At 41.8% G+C, this 24067-nt stretch overlaps 1 protein-coding gene across 8 annotated transcripts in view; it reads right to left on the bottom strand.

Annotated features, from left to right (window-relative positions):
- Nucleotides 1-1747: 1747 nt before the first annotated feature.
- The window catches only part of LOC139623939 (GDNF family receptor alpha-2-like), a 45406-nt gene continuing 23086 nt past the window's right edge, over nt 1748-24067 (bottom strand). For 2 of the 8 annotated variants that reach the window (XM_071482599.1, XM_071482602.1), the window contains exons 4-9: nt 22633-23011; nt 12056-12168; nt 10905-11045; nt 8755-8826; nt 7357-7499; nt 1748-2967 (exon numbers count right to left, since the gene is read on the bottom strand). In XM_071482599.1, coding sequence (XP_071338700.1) covers nt 2830-2967; nt 7357-7499; nt 8755-8826; nt 10905-11045; nt 12056-12168; nt 22633-23011 — 986 coding nt within the window. In that variant the 3' untranslated portion in view covers nt 1748-2829. The remainder of the gene's footprint in view (nt 2968-7356; nt 7500-8754; nt 8827-10904; nt 11046-12055; nt 12169-22632; nt 23012-24067) is intronic. The other 6 variants (XR_011691610.1, XR_011691611.1, XM_071482600.1 and 3 more) reach the window with 6 other exon arrangements.

Below are 24067 nucleotides of genomic sequence, written 5' to 3'. Positions count from 1 at the left end.
GAAGATGTCAGAGAGTTTATATGAAAAGAGAAGAACTACATCTTGGTTGAAATATTATTCTTAATGTGTAAATAAAGGCCCAATATCATTCAGTCTGCCTGTTCTTATTTGAAAGTACACTACAGTGCAGACTGAATATGATATTCATGATATTGTACAAATAAATGTGGTTCATTTGAACGTCGAATTGCATCCGTTACATTGAATGACTCTCAATCTAGGACACTGATTTGCTGAAGTCACCAGTTCCTCTAGTTCAAAACAGTAAAATCTGCCCATTAGTGACTTTTCAGTTCAAATGCTACAAATCTGCTGCTGTGGAACAATTTCCAGTCACAGGGTTGGGTTTTTTAGAGTATAGGTTAAGATTTTTAATTATGACACTCACATGCTCAAATGCACATTGAATTGCTTGTTGTTTGCAGCCCACACTGACTATGAGGACATGCAACTCCAAGATAGGAAGTCTTTGAAATATGAAATTCCTTTTCTGTGTCTCTGTGTTGTGACTACATTTACTTGCCGAGCTGCAGAGGAAGGATGGTAACAGGTTGAGGGAATAATTGGAATTGGAAGATGCCTGCTTGGATTTGGTGAATTTAGACTGCTGAAGCCTCATGTCAACTTCAGCTGAACGTTGAGAAAGTCACACTAAAGAATCAGTATCAGTGGACAGAGGGAATGATTTTAGCTACCAATAACCTATACAGGCCTTTGAGTAATGTATTAATACATTACATCACAATTTGAGAAAAATCTGAATCTAGGCTTTAAGAAGTCAAACTGGGCCCAAAGTTAGTATGAAAATGACTTCAGAATATTCTCATTGTGAAAATGCAATATCAACTTAAAGGTATAGTTCAACATTTCGTAAAATTTACTTTTTTGCTTTCTTACTGAGAGTTAGATGAGAAGATATCTGTACAGTAAATATGAAACTGCCACCAGCAGAGGGTTAGGCTGAAGTAGCACATAGACTGGAAACAATGGCTGTGTCTAAATATAAATAGTCTGGCTCGTAACTGCCCCTGAAATCACAACGTATAATTTTTACTCTTCCCACTTTTGGAGACTAAACTAACAATATATTATGTGTTAATTAGTGAGCTTTGGAGGTGCTGGACGATCTTTATTACCTTTGGTCAAGAGCCACGCTAGCTGTTTCCCCTTGTTTGCAGTCCTTATGTTAAGATAAGCTAACCGGCTATAGGCAGTAGCTTCATGTTTAGTGTAAACTCAGGAGAGTGGCACCAATCTTCTCATTTAAGTCTCAGCAAGTAAGTGAATAAGTGCATTTCCCATTTTCACTATTGTTTTGAAGGCAGCTGTTTATTTATTTATTTATTTTAATTGGACAAAAATTGGCCTCTTAAAGGACAGGTTCGCATTTTTTTCCAACGATATCATTTTCAATAAATATGGTAAAATAGTATACATGTATGGGTGAAAATCTTTGAGTTCTTGCTATATGGTACCTTTAAAAATATCCTGTTGAATGAGGAACAATAGAGCTGGAAATGACACATTCAGGCACACTCAAAAGCTGTTGGCTGCTCTTACTCTGAAAAACCCTGCAATTAAACAATGCATCATAACCTCTGCTCTGCTCTCAGAGGGAGAATATGAACTGGCAATTTAACCTGCTCCTCATAAGCTTATTTACTTCTGCATGTAAACATACCCACACACACATTGTAATAATTGCCCATACACACTCAGTAAACACAGTAGGATACTCAGACACAGGTTATGGCTTTCCAAGCAGTTTGAGCTCGTTTAATCTCATCCCTGTATACATTCTTTGCGATCAAACCTTTATAGACAAATATAAACGCAGATAATGAAGGCCTTCCATTAGCATCAATACTCAATACAGAGCCATCTTAGCATACAGTAATGTCCACTCAAGGTACTGTAGATATCATTAGGCTGAATGAAAGAAAATCGTTGTTTATATACATAGAGACAGAAATATACACATGTGCAGGTGGACGTGTGACGAACACCCACAGTCATCAACAACAACATCTCAAATGACCAAAGAACCATTAAGTGTTTGCGTCGCCGTCTTTAGTTCTTTTTCGCCGCCTGTTGAAAAAGTATACTGTAGCACCCAAATGAAAGAGCTGTACGGTAGATTGATTATGGTCACGGATACTATACCAACACTTAGAACACTGAGTAGGCTTTACAGTTTAGAGTTTACACTAGTGTTGAAGAGACAGAATGTAATCATCCCCCATCCCCGCCCCTAAATTTGTGGTCTGTTCATCCAAGACAAGATTAAGTTGAGAACCAATTCAAGACAAAAAAAGTGACTAATAGCAGAAATATGTCTCTCTTTCTCTTTCCGCTCTCACTCTACCCCATTTACCTCATGCTCATGCCTTTTCTCTCTGCAACAATTTCTTTTCTGTCAATCCTGTCGTCTTTTAATTATGTTGTTCATTCCCTCTCTCCCTCCTTTGGTGAGAGTACAGGAGTCTTTGACGTGAGCAGCTTTAGTCCTCCAGGTTTTGGTGTCTCAGTCAGAGGGGGAGTCGTTCCCAGAGAATGGCCTTCAGGCCTATCCTATCAAGGGTCCTTTTTAAAGCCATGTACTCCATCACAGTTCTGGTCCACCCTAACAATACATCAAATGAACAACAAATTCACAGTTTGTCAAATTTCAACATTTTCCACCTCCTTTTGTTTTTCTTCTTTCATAAATACCATTTATGTCAACTGCCCAGAGATTCAGTCTTCTTAATATCAGTCTCAGAAATAACACCTTCTGCTTTTGGGATCAGCTTGTGGGTGGATGACCTCTTTTTTCTCCTCCTGGCACTTCTATAAGGCATGCTGGGCCAGGACCAGAGCCAAAGCCAGGCCGGTAAGCAGAGCCCAGATGTTGGCACACAGACAGGTAGAGTGATCCTCTGGCAGGCCCTGGGTTTTGCCCAGGCCACCGTCTCTTGGTTCAGGATACTGGGTAGATAGAGGGATACACAGAGGGAGAGAGATGTGTAAAGGTTAGACATGACTCAGACATTCATGCTATCTTCCTGTTCTGGCATCCGAAGAGGGAGAAGAGGAGGAGGGGGAGACAGCAGGGAGGTAAGGCAGGACAGGGTCAGAGCTGAGGAGGAAAAAAAAAGTAAAGACGTGTCAGAAAGTCAGAGTAAGAGAGGGAAATTACATGTATCCATGGCAGACCCACTTTGGCACGAACTTTAAGTGTTTGATCCACCAAATGTTTTGATATGTGAAGCATATTTCAAGCCCCTGCTGCTTAGTATGCTCTCTGCTGCTTAAACAAGTTGGCAACAAAGGAAAGCTTCTTGTGAGGACTTTTTTCTTAAACTCTTTAAGGTTGCGCCAGCAAGTCTCTAAACAGTTTTTAAAGCTATCATTACAGACTTTATTTACAAGAAAAACATCCCATGAAGCCAAACACACACAACGGAAGCCAGCAGCGGCTGTGGATTTCTTTCAATATTTCATACGCCATAAATTACAGTGAGTAGTGGCCGAACAAAACAGTTGCAAGACCCCTTGCATGCAGTTTGACTGCACATAAAGAAAACACTACACTGTTTATTCTTATGCACAAGAGAAAATAAACTTATGTAGGCCCACAGTTTGCAAACTGAGAGCAAGCCATGCAGTTTACCACACTGTTCACATTATGGCAGAGAGCAGTGGGAACACATCAGTCCAGATATTAAACTCCATGGCCCCCAGAGCTCCACTGTTATATCCACACTACAATGGGCTTCTGTGCTTTTCCATAAAATTGTTAGCATCTTGCCTCCCAGTTAAAGTAGTCTCGCTCAATTTGCGGAGGCACCATTTTCAGTCCAGCACAGCAATACAGAGGCACATCATAGGGAACATGAAACGTTTTCTTCTCCTCCTCCTACTCCTCCTCCTCGTCCTCCTCCTCCTCCTCCTCCACCATCCTCTCACCTTATTTTCACCAATGCAACCTTTGCAGAGATTGCACTTTCGTCCATTTCCCTGTACGTAGAAAAAAACCTCTACTCAGATGTTATCTTCCAGCACCTCATCTACCAACAGAACAAGGCAAGGCAAGGCAAAAAAAAAAAAAAATGAAACAAGAAATAGTGCTGAATTATATTAACTAGACAGGCATATTTTTTCTCCTATAAGGGAGAAAGAAGAAGGGAGAGTGAGGGAGAGAAAGAAAGCGTATCCAAAATAGCTACAGTTATCACAGTCCCTGGGCTTGTGACTTTACACTCTACACTGCAAAGAAATGGTTAAGTGACAGTTGCCAAAAAAGGGGGGGGGAAGCTATGGGTAGCTTGACAATGCACCAAACACATCCGCGACTAAAAGCCAATTAATTAGCAAGGGCAGTGATGTGTGGCAGCAGCCTGTTGACGTGAGTCCAGATCTCTGGCTGCAGCCAATATCCACACATATTCTCAGGCTTGTGAGACGGTACACATACATATAAACAAGTTGCTAAAAACACAAACACATGCACCATGATGGAATACAGAAAATGCCAAAACAGGCTCTCATCTGCCTGCACTCTGACACATGTAGAGGAGAGAGGATGGAAAACATTCATAAGTATTTATTTAAGCTGTTGATAAGAGGGTATCACACTTGTCATTCAGGTAACTCAGGTAACTAAACATGTATATAGGCAGCTTGTGTTTTCATTATTGATCGGCGTTGTCAAATGTACAGTGTGGGGGGGCTGCATTTCCCAAGGCTAGCTATCGAATAACCATGAGTTACGTAGTTTCTGTCCACAATCAATTCCATTCAATTGAGCTGAAAGTCAACACAACAGTGTTACATGGGAACACAGACAACACCAGCTTCCCAGTGGTTGAGGTTAGAGAGGGGATTTTCACAAAGACAAGTTGGTTTATATTATATTATCATTTATATTGTAAATGAGACTCAATGTAATGAATGCAATGAAAATGAATACTTCAATTTAAACACTTCCTTGTTCAAGAATCTGTTATGGGAGGGCATTAAAATTCAAATCAGGATTACAATTATAAGACACACAAAATCCATCTTATCTGTGAGACCCACAGTGACCCTGGGAATATAGCAAAGACATCATTGGGAATTTACCATTCACTTTGTCAAACTCCACAGAAACACATTAGTTTATGGGAAGACCAATTGTTTTTCACAATATAAACAAAGCAGGGCTTGTGATGGCTACCCCTCTGACTTATAATGCTCAAAGGACCAAGCTTCAGCTCATATGTTTACTCACTGAGCACGGGATAAAGCCCACAACCACTGACAGTGACATTTTGAATAATTAGCATCTAAATTAGTAGAAAATACTCTATAGTCTATAAGACAGCAGTATGACTGACATGAACAGGCTTAGTCACACACCGTAGATTCCCACTCTTCTCTAACTGTGCTTCATATTATAGGGTATCCCTTGGTGTCATGGTTGTTTGGCATCCATCCATCTATCCATCCATCACAAACATAATATATTATGTTACCCAGACTGTTTGTACACGTGCGCCTGCAAGTGTGTGTGTGTTTGTGTGTGTGTGTGTGTGTGTTACTACAGGGCCCACACTGGCCGCTTTGAGATTTACAGCATTGGACAGTCAGTCTTCTGCCAAAAGGACTCATACCATAACAACACTCCCCCAATTTATCTGCCATGGAAGTTTGACAAGTTTTAATTGCCAGGCATAGTTGCCTGAGAACACAGGGCCGCCCAAAATGTCCCTAACAGCTCCCTCTCTAATTATAAACTTCCTGCTTGAGTAATCACACGTCTTATTGTTTCCTAATTACCATTTTTACAATAAATTAAACACCACGCTGCAGTGAGACAGGCAAAGAGCGGTGCATCAATACCAACATACACACACACAGAACCCTTGGAGAAGGCTCCTCCACCATTCATTCGCTCCATGCCATCCTCTCTCTCTCTCTCTCTCTCTCTCTCTCTCTTCAATACCTTTTTCAAACACGCACACTGTAATTGTTATCAGTGGTGCTTGTTCATTAATTCTCCTCTTTGCAACATTTTTAAGGTTTTAATTTGCTGTCTTCACAACAATGAGGGTTTCTGCATAGAGGACAATACTGCATGACTCAGGTGCAGCGTGACCATTTAATGGCTGTGAAAGCCCCTGGAATTACTTCAAATAGATGTCTTAATGGTAGTCATTCATTCAGCATGCAAATTTGTATCTATAAACACTGCACGCTGTTTAGATTTTGTGTGTATCCATACTAGTCACTGAAAAATTACATTAACCATAACATCAACAGTAGCAGCAGCAGCAGCTGAAGGTTTTAAAATGTACAGTTTCACACTACAACGTCTAATTCAGCCAAGCTTGGTAACTGGGACTCCTGCAAAGGTGAAAAACATCATTAGTCTTACACCAGAAGGCTGCATGGCACATCTAAAATACATCTGTAAAACAGACCAATATTTCATTGTGAAAACTAATCAAATTCAAGAGCTAGATAAAAAAGAAAGAGGAAAAAAGAAAAGCCCCCTCCTTGGCCCAAAGTGCAGTGTGAAATATTTCTGTCCTGCTTGAGAGAGACAGAGAAGAAGAGGTAGTCTTTGGTGGACAATATGGTTCTGTCATTTTCACATTTTATTTGAAGAGAAAATGAAGTACAGTTCAATTAAAAGACAAACACACATGCATTCTTGCAGCTCGGCAAAGAGTGATGTTTTTTCTGCTCCAGACGGTGAACCCAGTTATAGCAGAGTTGACTGCAGTCTTCAGAGTAGACGGCATTCAGCAGAGAACAGGCCCTGGGCCAGTATTTTAGAACCTCTAATCCAGATTAAAACCTCCACCCCCCATTCCTTTCACTATTTTATTGTGTGCAAGAGAAATATAATATTTCAACCAAATGTCATCATCTTGGGTGTAGCATAAACTGTCTTATCATAAAGCGTCTGTTCTGATGTGCCAATTGCTTTAACAAGCATGGAGATTGAATGTGATGTGAATGTGAATGGTGCAGAGCATTGAGCTTTATGATTTTGCCACTGTACAAAATCTTCGTTTCATGGAAGCCGAGTGGAGGAGTGTTTTTTTTTTTTGGTTCTTCTTGTAATAGGTCCATTTTCACAAATTTATGCAAAGAAGTTGCTGGAAACTGCTGAACATGTATGGATATATTTGTGCTGCAACAAATCATATCTGTTTAAATTTTACACAATGGATTGACCTATATGTAGTATAATAGCCTCCAGGATTAACACCCTTAATTCAAAAAGCCTACCTGATTGATAAGCAGGCAGGAAATAATGACTGTGTTACATTTTTGCATATAAATTTAACATTTGTAATATCCTAACAGTCAGTGCAAACCTATTACCTTTGGGATGGCGACAAAGGGAGGTTCTGAGGTGCTCGTTGACCAATCCCACCCCGTCTTCGTCATCGCCGAGGTGCCTGGGACAGACACACTTTTGTTCGGCATGCTGTCTATCCCATAACCGAAGGCCTGAATGGCATTTCCTGCATGGACAGAGATATAAAGTCATTTGTTTTTGACTACCATCCCAGCAAGAAGCCAGCTAGCAGACAGACAGCTCTAAGTCAACTTCTTGGTCCCCTGCCCAATCTTTGGCAACGAGGGAGGGCAGAGAGGGATTGAGGAAGGAAGACGTAAAAAGAGTATGGAAGGCACTCTTTTCGCTTAGGCAGTAAGCTTGTGAGTTGTATGCCAAACTAATCAAAAACAGCAATCAGAGGCTTGTTTGTGAAATCTGTCACCAGGGAGGCTGCTGAAGACTTTACTGTCTTACAAATACTGTCTTATGTTTAATCTGTGCCTTCTTTATGAATGTCTAAAATGTTCATGCTATCAATTTAGCTACTAATTATCCTAAATGAACCCTGTGGTGACACAGTGGACACATTTATCAAATCCAAACAAGTTTGGTTCATGTCCTTAGCTCCTTACAAAAACCCTTTTATGTTGCAACAGCCGCTGTCAAATTGCAGCCAGCTGACCAAACAGTGGCATAATATCTGCACTTGAGATGAGGATGTTTGCCGGCAGCTATACACTTAGAAATGAAATCTTTTAAAAGTAGCAAACCAATCAGCTCAAACAGAGGACAAAAGTCTCTGAATGCATGTGAGTGCTGCTTGTGTATCTGCCTGCAGATGTACTGCATGCATGTGTGGAATTTTGTGTCTAAGTGCATGTGTGGGTCTCTGTAAAAATGTGATAACTCCCTGTTCAGTCAGCTTTTCAGCTAGATATGGTAAAATAGGGGCTGAGTACCTTTTCACTGCTCATCCGTTTAAAACATGAGGCTTGTTTCTCTTTGTTCAGCCAGAGAGAAGGCAAGGCATGTAATTGCTTGGCAACCACCTCCATTATAAGGTCAGCATGCAGAGATGACTTTGAATAGATTTATGTTACTGATCAAATTCAAAACATTCCCAAACAAAGGAGAAATGGCATTTCCCCACCACCACCACACAAAGGACAGATAGAATACTTGTGGAACACACATGCATAATCAGACGGACACACACACACACGGTCTTTAGTAATCCCAATGCATGGCCACATAGATTTGTCTGTCACATCCTCTGTCCGCCTACGCAGTGTTGCACGCACACACAAGTGTACATACTGTACAGCAAATCACACACAAAGGCACGCACACACACAAACACACACACACACACACACACACACACACACACACACACACACACACACACACACACACACACAACACACACATACACACACCTGCACACTTAACACATACAAAAGCATCCTTCATGTTTCTCATTCCGTTCAACACTGGTGTTTGGGCTGCTGCTGGAAAATAAAAGCAGAGAGAGAAACAGAGTGAAGCCTAGCAACTTTAATCCTTGCAGTGAAGAGCTGGTGAAGCACTGCTGAGACATGTGATGTTACGCATCTGTTTGTCAGGGTTGGCTATAGCTAGCTATCCCCGTACAGATGCTGTAAGATGGGGGAATAAAGTCATAAATCAAACTAGTTGGCTGGAAGGCCTCCACACAGGATGTTTTACTGCGCCCAAATGTTCCACCAAGTGATTAAGCTCATTGCCAATAGCAATTCAATTTTTTAATGACTCTGGATAAGTTTTTCTTTAACCCCTGGGCATAGCCTTCATTGCCCTACCTGCAGGGACAGATGGAGTAGGAGATAAGGGAGGAAAGAACAAGGGGAAGAGAGATAGAGAAAGGAGGGACTCGGGGTTATGTTTGGACATATTATTATCATTATAATATCCTTTCAGCTGGAATGTTTTCTCCTAGCTTCCCCACATATTTTAGTAAAACATATGTCCTAAAAGTACTCTTCTGCTGGACTGTCCTTTTGCTTGAACTTGTAAGGTAAAGTGGGGAAGAGGTGTAGATGGTAAATTACTTGTCCCACACCTGGTTTTCATCTGCAATATGCTTTGGTTTGTTGATCGATGTAAGAACTCTGCATCAACAGTGAAAGAGGAAAGATGGGGGTCATGGGGAGCTGAAAGACACACTTACGCACGCACGCACACACACGCACGGACGCACGCACACACACACACACACACACACACACACACACACACACACACATATCTATGTATATGTGTGTTTTGTGTATATTTTCCTCCCTGGTGTGTCGAAGTTTATCGCTCGTTCCCCTTGACTGCAGAGAGGAGATGCTGCATTTTGTGTTATTTTTCAAGACGCCTCCTCAGCTCCCAGCCTCATCCCTCATCCTGCACACTCAGCTAAAACGGTACCCCAGCAATCTATTGAAATGGTCTGAAAGCATTATCCACACAATGGAACATGTTAAAGGCAATGGTGTCTTGTAGCACTGATGACACTGCTCACTCCAGCATAGCAAGGAGGGAGCTCTCTGTATTTTACTTCTCAGTGAAAAAGCATCAGGATGTTTGAGGTAACCACTCTGTCATGCTGCATCCTGTGTATTATGCATTAGATGTACAGATGATATGTATTTTAGCTTCCCCTATTATTTCATTTGTGCTAGATCTGTTCGTTTTCATGACAGTTTTCTGCTGTAAGGGATAAGAGCTTTAACTCTCACAGATTGAATGTGAAAATGACATGCAAATGGTTTCTTTTGCATTAAAGTCTGGGCAGATCTTGCCCAAAGGAGTGATGAGAAGTGATAAGAAATTACTCGTTTCTCAGGAACTAAGAACATTTAATTTCAACTTAATCAGTGGGCAAAGGAGTGTCCGCGTATAAGCTGTATCAAACTATGTAGCAGGTAAATTTCCATTAGAGCTTCAAGAAGTTCCATCCATCCACCCACCCATCCATCCATCCATCCATCCATCCACCCACCCACCCACCCATCCATCCATCCATCCATCTATCCATCCATCCATCCATCCATCCATCCATCCATCCATAAATATTTTCTCTTTTCTCTTTTCTTTTCTCTCTTTATCCCTATGGCTTTATTTCCTCCTTTGTAAGAAACCAAATAAAATTAATTATGAATTATTTTCAGTTCAATTTAAATGAAATTGGTTAATTAAAAATTTTAAAAAGTTAATTTTCTCATGACGTGTTAATACTAGTAGCTGGTGCCCTCCACCTCCAACCCCACTCCTCATTTTTTTTCCACATTCAGTCTCCTCTGACCACCATCCACCCCTCAACGACATCACATCCACAGTTACCTGACAGGGGAGCTCAACAACACTGAAAGACGGAATCTGACATGGAACCATGAATGTTGCATTAGATTGAAGTTCATAGCTCACTCTACTCTTACATGACGGCAGGAGTAACTGCAGCGTCACAGGCTTGTGGTCTTATCAATATCACATGCTGGATCCCCGTCGGTTACAAAACACATTTCAGATGCATGCAGAGTATCAGCGTGTCGGGATGGCTCACTTAGGCATGTGTTATCGGTGAAGTACCGCAGGAAGTTCATACATTCCTCTTCTTGGTTTCCACTGCCCTTACAGGTGCACCATGGGGATATGGTCCAGTTGGAGAAGCTGCTGTCAACATAGTTGGGAGTCATTTCGGTCCCTGTGAGGGCATCCACATACAAACACAGACACAAACACACAAATCCACACATTAGGGCAAATAGTTATGGGTCACTAATGGACAATAATGGACTACATTATTTGCAAATAGTATATAAAATGGACAACAAGATGTTAGTCATAGGAATGGGAAGGTGAAGTATTCTGTAATGCTTAATTTTAGATGTAAAGAGGCCATTATGTTATGAATATTTTGCAAAGTAGGTGCTTTAGGAAGTGTGTTTGCTGTTTGAATATAGCACTATTGTACTAAAACATTTTACTTTTCTGTGTCAATGCTTTCAGGCGGAGTCAGGAGTGTTAGGTGCACTTTGTGTAGCATTTTCCAGAGAAATCCAGGAAGCACTCCAGCATATCATCTCTTCATACTGCACGATGTATGACACACAGTGGGGAAGCACTGACTGCTACTGAAATATGGACACTTCAGCAACCGCTATGCTAAAAATGGTATTTCATGTACATTTGCATTTGGAACCCTGCAAGCTCTCTGATGCTGCCACAACATGACCAAGGTGCTGTTATCAAACGTTGGCTGGGATTGAAAAATATGCACACACTAGTCTGCGCACATTGTTTGAGCAACATTTACTATGAGCAAACAGATGGTCATCAAGTGTTTTAATTAAGTAAACACTCTCTCTGTGGCTCTGTTCCCTAATTACTTCTAGTAGTGAACTGATGTCCAGTGTGCTGGGGGGAGATATCAGAGCAGAAGGAGGAAAAAAACTGAGTCTCACTGCTCTGCCTGCTCGTCATGATAAAAGTGAAGGTACAACGGACTCTTGTCAGACCGTCTCTTCTCCAAGCCCCCTATAACCATCACTATTTATCTCACCATGTATCTGAAATTTCAGGAAAATGTTGTCAGATGTGGAGGTAAATGTGCATTTCTGTATGTATCCTGCCATTTCAATCAATCTTCTTCTCTCTCTCACAGACACACTCTCACTCCATCACAGTGTCAGCCACAGCCTTGGCTGCACTGACCGATGAGCCTTGTGTAGGAGGCCAAGCAGGCCTGGTGATTGTCTTGGTTGGGACAGGTGCTCGCTGTGTGCTGAGTCGTCCAGCAGTTTACCAGGTAATCAGCCAGCCGAGACCTGCACAACAAACATGACACACGGCACAGACAGAGAAAGAGAGGCAGGGGCTCAGTCATAAACTTCAGGCACATGACAGATGAACACACACACACATACACAAATTCAAAGCACTCGGCCTAATTTTTTGGCACCATTTTTACTCAAGAGCAGCTGCCAATTGTGACCAGCATCAAAACTGGGAAAGTATATGCAACATCTGTTTCGGGGCTGCTCCAACAGGTGTCCTGAATAGCAACCAGGTCTCATCCATGCCTCTACCCACTTGCTATTTACTATCTTCACAGCATGCAACATAAACCCGAAGGTAGGACATCGGTGTAAGGATGGGAATGATATCATATGCTTCTTCTGGCCATAGCTTTTGTGCCTATCCTGGACATCTTAACTGTCCCCCATACCCACTTTCCCCACAAACCGAGAGAACTGATAAAAATAGTATGTTTTGTTTCGGTGTGTGTTTGTGATAAGAGCTTTAAGTCTGTGGAGGCCCCCAGGGTGGCATTGCTAATCCACTTAAGTAGGTTTATTGGGAGTAGCGTGTGCAAAGTTGCTCTGTCTGTACTGTTCACATCACAGCTGCCCACTAAGTGAATCACAATCCATTGCACATTTCTCTCTTGCTCTCTCTCTCGCTCTCTCTGTCGCTCTCTGTCATGACTCATTTACTGTGACCTGGTCTGACCACTTTTTGCAGCCTTAAGTTCAAAGGTACTCTAATGTACCTCAGGCAATGTTGTCCTTCACACACACACACACACACACACACACAGAAACTGGTTTAGTAAGTGCCGTTGACTGAATGTGTGACTGGTTCCTAATTTTTGACCGACTTAGTGCCTGATAACAGCAGTTGAGCTGACTCATTCATGATAACTGCTGTGATAACCTTCTCCTCTTTTCTCAGCCTGGTATACAATCATTTGTTTTAGTGTTTTTTAAAAGGTGCTATACGGATGACATTTAACAGGAATACATCATTGTTAGATTAATTGTGACACCCATGAAGAAATGAATTGCCAACCAGATGCCAACCAGAGTACTAGGTTTTACCTCAAGCCAGTGATGTGGGTACTGCTTAAAGGAATAGTTTGGCATAAAATACCCTCATGTCTGTACACTAGATAGATTAGTTTAGTTTAGTTTAGCTTAGCCACTAGCTACTTCTCGCAATTTCTTTCTCCTGGTGCCAAAAGGTTTGTTATTCAACTGCAAAAACCTGTTGAGATAAGAGTCTGACGTGTTTTACTGTAACCAGGTTTTCATTCATCTGCCAGAACAGAGTCACTTCCTCACATTTTTACACTTTTAACCAATGCAGCGGTCCACACATAATAACTCATAATGACACATAACAGCTCATGCTTCTCATATGCTTTACGTTGTTAAAGTGGCTCCTTTTTTCCTTTTTTTTTTTTTTGCTCATACTGTGTAGCCAGTGTGAATAAAATATAAATTTTTTTGATTCTGCTGATTTGTGTCATAAAGCTCATGAAATGCAGTTCACACAAGGAAAATGTGTAGAGTCTTTACCTAGCACTGGTCTCCTTCAGATAAATAATTATCCCTGTGTCTCAAAATGGATGTGATAATAACACCTCACGCTAACGCTACAGATGTAGCACCTGTAAATACATTACATCTTTTTTTTACTGAACAGCAGTGCAGTGCAGACACAATATCTGAATTATGCTTCTGCATACATTTCCTCATTCACACACATGTGACATGTTTATCAAGCCACTGAACTATACTGCAAAGAAAGTTTGTCAGATGCATCTGAAGCATTGCGTTCATGCATAGAGAGTTTCCTCACTGTCATTGAGGAAACTCAGAGAGGAGGGCACCTGCAACCATAATAGTCTATCAGAGAGAGTCTGTCGTTGCGATGTGCTTACTATTATGCTGCATCCCAACTCTGTGAACAAGAAGACAAGCAGATTTGGCTGGGGGGGGAAATAGGGTGATGAGGTAACAATCTCCCTGTCTGTCTGCTTGTGTGTCTCACTCTCTCTGTGCCTTTCACCACAGAAGCCAGTGTGGTGTGATGAGCTTGGGCCTCCAGCAGCAATCCCCACTGAGACTCACTTCATTACTCCAACTCCATCTCCATCCGCCCTCCTATCAAATCACCCGGAGAGCCTCTCAATGTGACATGCTGCTAACACATCGAGAGCCTTGCCTCAGAAAACAGGACATATGCTTGCTCTACCATGGCTGCAACCACTGACACAGAAGTAGACACATGCAAACACACGCACACTCAAATAGCGAAGCACAATGCCTGAAGTTAATCCACCGAAAAAAGAACACACACACAAATACAAAGCTACACCTCTCCACACCTGTCCTCCTCCCTCAAAGCCCTCTCTCATCCATTCCTGTTGATAGTGAAAGAACGCACTTGTACCCACAATCATGCCATAAAAGATAAAAAAGATTCAACAGACACAGGGGGAGAGAACAACTCTATTGTGCTTATACAAAGCAACCTTTGGAACCACATTTTCCATTTTTCTATTTCTTATGGGCAAAGGGTCTCTAACAAAAAATGTAAACGTCAGATTTCTGTAGGAAAGGCAAAGACCACAGAAGATTAAAGAAACTGAACAAGGACCGTGTTTCTTTTTAGAAGCGGAGCTCTTTCAGACAATGATGGCTTAAAAACAGTAATTTAAAGTTTAGAGAGGTGTCCTGAGTGTTCAGACAATGGTGTTCCAGCACCGGGATGCAGCACATTTCATGGCTTCCAAGGGCTTTCCATTATACCTCGGCGAAGCGCCACTCGCTGCTGAAATTACAGGCTGTCTAGCTCAACAGAGTTTTATGGTCATTTCAGCCACTCAGCCCCCAGGGAAGTGGCAGGGGAGCCCCCACAGAGGTAGACTTCTTTCAACCAACCTGACACTTTAAACACAGTGATTCGGCTGAGCGCTGAGTGCCTGTCCATCCAGCTTGGCAGTAATAGAAAACTAATGGCTTTTTATATGGATTCTTATTCCTATCACTTGATGCCCATGACAAACAATGTGACTCAAATCAGATGAGTGTCAGCCTTGGAAACCATTTCCTCATGAAGGAGGAGAGGCGGGAGGAAAAACGTTTATCAGACTCCAAAATCCTCTAATAGCTGCCTTTCTACATTAAAACAACAGTCTATTGAGAGTCGTATCTGCTTTAGAGACTTTGCATCTGTGCTCTGTCTACAAATATGAGCTCTTCTACGGATGATAATTTCTGTTAAATGTGAAATTATGGCTCTTCAGTCTTATCACTTCCCTTAGTCGTCAGCCTAGAGAGGCTTTAGAGGCCATATCTTTCACTCATCTACAGAAAGCATAACAATAGGCATGACACAATAGCTGCCAACATAATAGCAGTTACATGAAGCAAATGAAAAAACAAAAGATGTTTCTCTCTGTTCCGTTCTGCCCCTAGTTGCCTTTTCCACCCTCTCGCCTTTCTTTTCTTGTCTGTTGTGTTCATCTGACCTTATCTCTCCTCTCCTCTCCTCTCCTCTCCTCTCCTCTCCTCTCCTCTCCTCTCCTCTCTCATTAATGTCCTGTTGTCACTGTAGTACAAACTCATTGTCACTGCAGCCTCAAGTGCTGCATGTGCAAACTCATGATTTAGGAATCTGCCCCTGGTTTAATCAATAGGACTCAACAGCCTTGCGTGTCCTTTTGTCCCTTGGTGTTAAATGCCAAAGCAAATAATGGGACTCCGCAACAATGATACGTTACTATTACTCTCCTTTGATGCTCAGAATTTTCTGCATTGTGCAGCACGGCTGATTACATCATAACGATTTTTATGTAAAGCCTAACAATGCAGCACTGACCTTGTGAGTGGAGTGCTATGAATACATTTTGATAAACAGGACATCACATCTGTCAGAGATATTTTTTTCTTTTTCTTTCCATTAAAAGACACTCTTAAGTCTCTTATGATTTGGGCAGCCACAGCTGCATTCTGCTCTGCTTTCCCACCTAAATTTCTGCTGATGACCCTGAGACAGTCTCTGCGTTGCTCTGGTCAGAGGTGATGGTCCATTTTACCCACAGCTATTTTCTCCACAGTGTGCCTGGACAGAGGCCTGCCTTTTTTTGGCTGCACTGTACTCATTGGGATTCCCAGTCAATACTCTAAAAGGGCAATGTGGACAGATGGCATTCAGTCAAAACACAAGGCAGTTTAGCTTAGCTGTCACATGACACAACCTTTCGCCCCCTTACTCAGCAGAGAATTGAGACCAACAAAAACTGTCTGGTGACACAACCTCCCCTGCATTATTGAGCAGAAAATCCAAAGTAAAAAAAAAAAAGAGCAACAGTCTGAACTTGAATTTTCATTTAATCAACCCACATTTCTTTTTTTTTTTTTGAAGCACTTACTTATGCATGATTGCAATGTTCCTTGTCTGGTGACCAGAAAATTGGCTTGCAATTTATTGTTTCTTTTACTTTCTCTCTTTCTGTCTCTGGTTCAGTCTGCACCACCCGCTGCAGATATCTTACAACCCCCAAGTGAATGTTATGTCATTGGGATTCACGCTAAATCAAGCGTGCCACACACGACCCAGTACTGTCTGTTTGGTAAGGGGTGAGTTGATTATTCAAGGTTATCTTAACTCCCTAAATACTCTCTGAACAAGGCAAACAGCCATCCGCCAGACAAGGTGTACACGTCAAACAAATGGATGAACTGTCCCTGAAAAAATGACAGAGTTAGCAGTACGCTACAAAACTGTTATTACCAGTAATTAAATGAACTATTAGTCACATATCGGTGACTCGGGGAAAAGTTTTAAGAAAGTTACTCGCTCCAGCTTTCAGTGAGATTCCTTAAGTAGAAAAGGAAGTTCAGAGTGAGACTGATGAAGAGTGAAAGAGCAGGCCCTAATTGACACGTTCAAAACCACACATAGGCCATTCTGTAGGTAAGTCTGAAGCCCTATTGATAATGTGTGCATTAATAATAGATACGGTACCATTGGAGGAAAGGATGAGGCCTAGTCGGTAATGACTGCAGTTTTCTGCTATAGCATGTTCCCTTAGAGATTACGGTTGGGAAACTAAATGTGCATATACTAATCCATGTATTGGAATTAAATGCACAACTCTTTATTTCAAGTTCCTGCACCATCCCTCTAACAACTTCTCTCTCTCTCTCTCTCTCTCTCTCTCGCTCTCCTCTCACCTCCACCCCCACCCCCCCAGCCCCCTTTTCCCGCTCTCATGTATAACCAGCAAGCTGAGCACGTCTCTGCCGAAGCTAAGGCCTGATTAAAGCCGCACACTGAAGAAAAATGTACTATATATGAGGAAAAGGTCACCAATTGACACATGCTTTGCTTGCAAAACCAGAGCTTTACACTATCAGAAAAGACACTTCACTTTGATAGCTTGTGCTGTAGCCAGGGAGATAGAAAGGTATTACCTTGAGCACAAACTTTCAAAATGAGTAGTTGTATCTGTTATATGTGTGTGTGCTTTTGTGCTTCTGTCACTGTGAGGACCATTTTGACTTTGGGACCACGAGAGAGCATTTGTGGAAAGTGGGGACATTTCCTCTCGTCTTCAACAGGCCGTTTGAAGGTTACGACTTGGTTTAACATCTAAGAACAGAATTAGATTTAGGTTTAAAACTACGCTAATCAGTCAATATTTTTGTATTAACAAAGGATTAAATGACCACGTGTGAAGACATCTCTCTGTGTTTCAGCTGCATATGTTTCATATGTTTCTCACGACCGCTCAGATACACTTCTACTGTAATCAGCACAGTTGTGTGACGGCTCGCGTTTCACTTGCACTATACGCATGTAACAGTGACCTGAAAGTGTTTTTTTTTTTTCTACTTTTCAAGTCTATGTTCCTACAATGACTCCTCAGCTCTTGAGTGTAGTTTAGTGTCTCTCAGCGAATTGTTTTGGTTTTACAGCCACAGCTTTAAAGTTTTGGTTCCTCACAACTCTCATCTGAGAGAGAGGTGAAAATATGTCAAATTTCTGCTGTATGAAATAACGAAAAGGGAGAAAAAAATGAAAAGAAAAATTAATTAATCCATTTTAAAATTAAGGATTGAGCTTAGGCATGTAGCTGTGATGGTTAATGCCTTGTTCACACATTAAATACAGATTTTAAATAGCAGGCTTCCCCATGAGTCCAGAGCTCTGGGCTTATTTGCATTTTTACATACACATTATGAACTTATTTTCTGGCACTCTGGCTTTACCCACACTCAACAAAGTGGTTAATTTCTTGAGCAATCTATTTCCACTCAGTTTTTTTTTCTTATTAAAGCCCTGGTTGCTCATTAAACTTACAGCATATCGTAGAGAACTGGCCGTATGTGCGAACAGGAGGTTAAGGGAAGAGTTAGTGGCCAGGGAATACATGGAGGGTCCTCACAAGTATGAGAGCACAAGTGTGTGCGTGTTTGTGTGAAAGTGAGAGTGAGAGAGAAAAGTGAGAAAAAACTGATGATAAAAGTCAGAGTTGTCTCAGAAGCTGCAGGGTAATGCCATCCGGGCCAGTCATTCTCCCTACACCGTTCCCCCTCAGTGGAGGCTTGAGTTGTCAGAAACAACAGAACTGACTGTTGATTTAGTGTGTGTGTGTGTGTGTGTGTCTGTGTCTGTGTAAGTAAAAAAAGGAGTGTAGTACTCTGTGAGTTTTCAGTGAGCAAAGGCGGCCGGTACAGTACATCTCCTAAACTGGGTCAGGTTACCTGTACAGTGATCGATTGTCTCTCAGCTCCCCACTTTGAAAACCAGTGGCCAAAGAACTCAATCAAAGAGCACCCAGTGAGCCTGGAGACCAAGGGATATAAATCAAAGATAGATGTGTTGCATTGATCCTTCAGACAATCGATACGGTACACATATACAACTCAATGCTCTTTAGGTTAGGCTTCATTGGGCTTGTGCTGCGTAAACTGACATGGAAACGGACAGGGAGTTTCTCTGCTTGCATACATGCATTAACCCACACACACACACACACACATGCACGCTCACTCTACACTACCCAAAACAGCACATCCAAATATAGCCTATTGTCACTCTGTGGACTCAGTAGTCCCATATGAATACATGTTGGCTCCTTTGGAAGGATGGTGAGAACACAGGGTGGAGAAGCAGAGAGAAAAGGAGAGGAGAGGAGGGGAGAGGAGAGGAAATGAGGAAAACAGGAGAACAGTAACAAACAGGAATGTTTTTATCTGTTTGTGCAGGATTATGGAAGGACATAACATAATAACTACGGCAGAAGTACAACCAGGTGTAAGGAATAAGTGCTGCTCCATTTAATGCTTGTTCTCTGTCCATCTACAGTCCCTAGCTCTCCAGAGTATGTCAACAATTGCCTCCACAGAGACGGGAAGAGAATGAAATCTTCCAGTGCAATATCCCACCTAAGCCCAAGCCAAAAGTATATATTTGAAATCCTCTCAAATATTTATTTTTTGTTTGATTGAGCTCTGAGCTCCACCTGGAACAATCTGAACAGTCTCCAAAGGTGAGATCACAGCCAATCTGGCATCCAGTGTGCTAGAAAAGAAAGTATTTGGAGGCATTTTTTCCCAGTGCAATGCAAGGAACTGCTGGCCCTTCTAAATCTAAAATAAATAACAAAATAGGTGAGTGTTCATTTTTAAATCCGTTTTGACTTGGGCGTGTTTTGAGCCGTGACCCTTTCTTCATCAGAATGTGTTGCAGGGAGCTAAGCTTGTCTTTGAGATGGCCAGCAGAGTCTGCTGATCCATAGCTGTGTGACCAAACCACTGACCTCCAACCTGCTGCAGTAGCTTTACGGCCTGATCGATGTTGTGACCCTCCCTCTCTATCCTCCCTATTTCTCCCTTTCTCTCTCTCTCTCTCTCTCTCTCTCATTATCTCTCCCTCCTTCTCTTCCCCCTCCTATTCCCTGTCTCCTGTCCCTTGTGTTAAAGTGAAATAGGCTTTGGCTAGCTGTGTATCCCCTGTTTGGAGTTAGACAGGCATCCCCGGGGGAGGCGCGCCTGTCGCTGAGTGAGCTCCCCCTGCTTTTATTATCACATCTCTGAGAGGGGAGAATGGTGCCAAGCAAAGTTTCCTCGTGTGTTGTACTTCAGTGTGTTGTGATTTCTGCGTTTAAAAAGTTTCATTGTGTTTATCTCCAAAGTTGCACAAGCTTAACTCTCATCTGTGAACTTTGTTGCCATTAGCATGACAAATAAGTTTTAAATTTAATTTGCATGAACACCATGTTGAAGATGAGTAAATTAAGAGCACAGCATGCTGGTTAATGCAATATCTCATCAATTATCAGATCGAATGAATTAACAAATCAGTGTTTCCAAGGTCTTCCGAGACATAAAACTGCCTTGTGAGGACGCGTGACATCATGTAACAGAAAGAGGACATTGAGACAGATAGAGGACACATTAAGAATATCTCACATGGGCGTGGTGATGGTAGTGATAGAAGACACCTCAAGGATAAAATCACCAGTCAGAGAACATTGTAAATCCGGCACTGACCAATGACATCTCACTTTAATTGCGTCATAGTGACATTCTCTTGCATGGCGACTCTTATTCACTGCGGGAGAATGCAGTAATCACACAGTGGATTATTAGAGTCATGTTCAAGCTCAAAGTATCTGTGTGTAAAAGTGTGTGTTTGTGTGTGCATGTGCGGCTGCTAAATGGTTTTTGATGTGTTGGTGTGCAGGCCAGCGTGTGTCTGTACTAACCGTATGAGTGTGTGCACGCTCGTCGAGCTGTTGACCTCAGTGGGGCATTACACAGCCACAGATAATGAGCTTTAATGTTCTATTTCATCTTTCTCAATAAGGAGGAGCACAGCCGACACCTGAGGGCCTAAAGGTCAAAGAAAGCAACTCAGCCTGAAAACAGATTACACAATGCAGGCAAGCAGGTAATTATCAGGACAATCATAAATCGGAGGAGAGGCGATAGATTTTCCCTACTTTAGCAGTGTAGTGGTTGGATTCAGAATTGGGTTTTCACCATTAACGCTCAGCCTCAGAGGCTGCTCACCTCCATGGAAACAGGATGAATGTGAAGTACCTCGGAAATACGAGTCACAATGAACTGTTTTGCACCATTAGCGAATCTAATTTAAATTTTGGTGACTCTAAATCATTCTTGTTACAGAAACAAATGATACTGGCTAGTTATCCAAAATATAGCAAAAGTGATACAAAGGGTTTTCAAACTTAGATTAGTGCTTTTTTATGACTATTGTTCATATTGTGCAACATATTATTTGTTTTACTGCACAACATATAAGTGAATAAATTATTGTATAGGTTGTTGTGTCAGCCACAAAAACCTAACCACATTTATTCCATGAAAGCAAACAGTGACTGAAAGAAAAAAGGGCTCGCGTCTAATTTTCAGGTAGTTACTGCAAGTAACGAACCAGGGAAGGTGCTATCATCTTCCATGTTGACTGAGGCTGGACAGCTACTTGGTGTATTAAATCCACAAACTCTGCGAAGACCAGTCAGTGCCTGTCACTGAATTGTGTCAGCTGCCTAATCATCTGTCACACTGGGACATGAAAAATTAGCCAGAAATTCACCCTGATAAGTCTCACATCATGAGTATTATTTTTAGCAAAGAGCTTTCAAGGGTCTAACGTTTGGTCGAACACCATTAGGCTCATAAATGAGCTTTTAAATGCTTACAATTATTCAAATGTCCCACTTTTTTTTTTAATCTATTGGACTAATGAACGCATAGCATATCTCCTTCAGCTGGTTGGATATGTCCCCCATTGAGGGGCAGACGGTGCACATGGTTCTGGGGGGTAAAAAGATCTTGACAGCTAATCTGGCTGATAGTTCAACCGCTGTGTTTCACCTGCTCTCAGTGGCACTAACACCAGGAAACATGTCACGGCTGGGTAGGTGTGAATTGAATCCGGCCGCTTGAATCCAATAGAGGCCCCATGCAGCCAAAGTGATCCACTAATGTTTTGCTAGGCTTAATTGAGCGTTGTCCCTTCAACTTAGCCTCACATCTTCATCCTGCATCTAATAGCCACGGCTTCCCTGAAAGTCTAATTACTTTGCTGGCAAAGTTACAGCAAGAGAAATATAAAAGTTTAGGATGCCATGGGAGCAGGGAAATTGCCATCAAAAACAGGAACCCTCTCTAACACACAGATTCAATTTTCTTTTTTTCTCATTTCCATGAATATAAGAAGATGATAATGAATCTTCAAATCTCTGGCCGTGGCTCGTCTCATACTCACAGCACAAGAATCTGTCGATCAAACCAAAAAAACTGATATGCATGCGCATGAAATGAATGTCTGCCCTGCCAACCCTCGCACTACAAAGACACACACACACACACACACACACACACACACACACACACACAGAGTACAGGACACGCTTCATCTGCCCTTCACATCCCTTCACATCCCAAGCTTTCCCTTTACTTCACCTGCAGAGAGAGTCCTGGCGGCAGATCCTCCGTAGCTCCAGACAGTTGGGTTTCTCCTTATCTTTATAGGAACAATCAGGCACGATCGTCTGCCTGCGTCGTTCAGCGCAGCCCTCAGTCTGGCAGGGGCAGAAGAGCAGACGGTGGCTGTACTCAGCGGGCACACGGTCCAGGAACATCCTCAGCGCTCTGTGGCAGCGCTTCTTGCTGCAGGTTTCGCCCTTGTTGGGGTCCTCCTTGCTACAGGTAGCGATGTAGCTGGAGCGTTGCTTCTTGCAGCTGTTGTTGAGGTTGCAGGCTTTGGCCGCATCAAGACAGGGGTTGCAGTTTCTCTCGGCGTCAGGACAGTGGAAACCTTTTGGTGCTACTGTGAGCATCCCTGACAGTGGATACAAAGAAGACAACCCAGTGACTTTGGTGAAACTACAGGTGAAAAGGTGTTTTAATCCAATGGTTAAAACACTTTCAGTCTTACAGTCACTTGAAAACATGATGTCAGACATCACTGTCAGCAGATACACTTGAAATAGTCCTCTGGATTTCAGTGTTATTTACATGTATTTCCAAAAGAGGATTGTTCACAAACACAACCTAGATCAAGTAAAATCACAACAGTGGGATAAAAATCTTTTCATTGATAGTCTGACTCAGCATCACCGGTCTCATGTAGTTTACAGTGGGCTCAGATGCAGTATGATCAACAAATAAAACAATAATCCTTGCATCTCCGCCCGTCAGGGAGTTCATTGCAAATGTTAGGCTTGAACACTGAAGGAGATGCTTCAATATCATCTATGCTTCTCCAAGACTGAGCCACTGGAGAGATGCCTACAGTTAGCCCAGATCCACTCTAACTGAATTATTGATTCAGTCTATTTCAGAGCTTGAGTGAAAAATGAATGAATTAAGCTACAATTCCAAATTGGATATTCATAAATTATTCATTTACAGGTAATATTATGATGTGATTACCATAATATTAGAACATAATTGAGTTGTCATCTAATGTATTAAACTTTATGTTGAGTTAATACAAATTACATCTATTTTTATGTTTTGTTATTTGACTCATGATGATGTAAACAAGAAATTTTAATTAGTCTAATGGAAATAATGTAAAGCAAACAGGAGTCCTTGGGAAAATACTAATGAGAAAGCATGTGGATGTGGATACTGGTCACTGGGAAACAACAGACAAATACTGCATTGTCTGCCCAAAACATGTTAAGCTTAAGGACTTGGCAAAGCCTACATTCTGTGCTGTATGATCCACTTATTGGACGGCTGAAATACAAGATTAAGTTATCTTATTATTTTCTTCTTTTTTTCAGTGTAATCACAAACTGAAAGATTGCAATTACACCCAAGGCTGCACATCATATTTGTGGAAAACAAATTATATCATTAGGTGTGTTGGGGTGTTCTGAGATACTAC

Source organism: Trachinotus anak, unplaced genomic scaffold (genome assembly GCF_046630095.1).
Source record: "Trachinotus anak isolate AG129_WGS33_773 ecotype Australia unplaced genomic scaffold, CSIRO_AGI_Tana_v1 ptg000008l, whole genome shotgun sequence".
Classification (NCBI taxonomy): Eukaryota; Metazoa; Chordata; class Actinopteri; order Carangiformes; family Carangidae; genus Trachinotus; species Trachinotus anak.
This window is presented reverse-complemented; position numbering and strand designations above follow the sequence as displayed.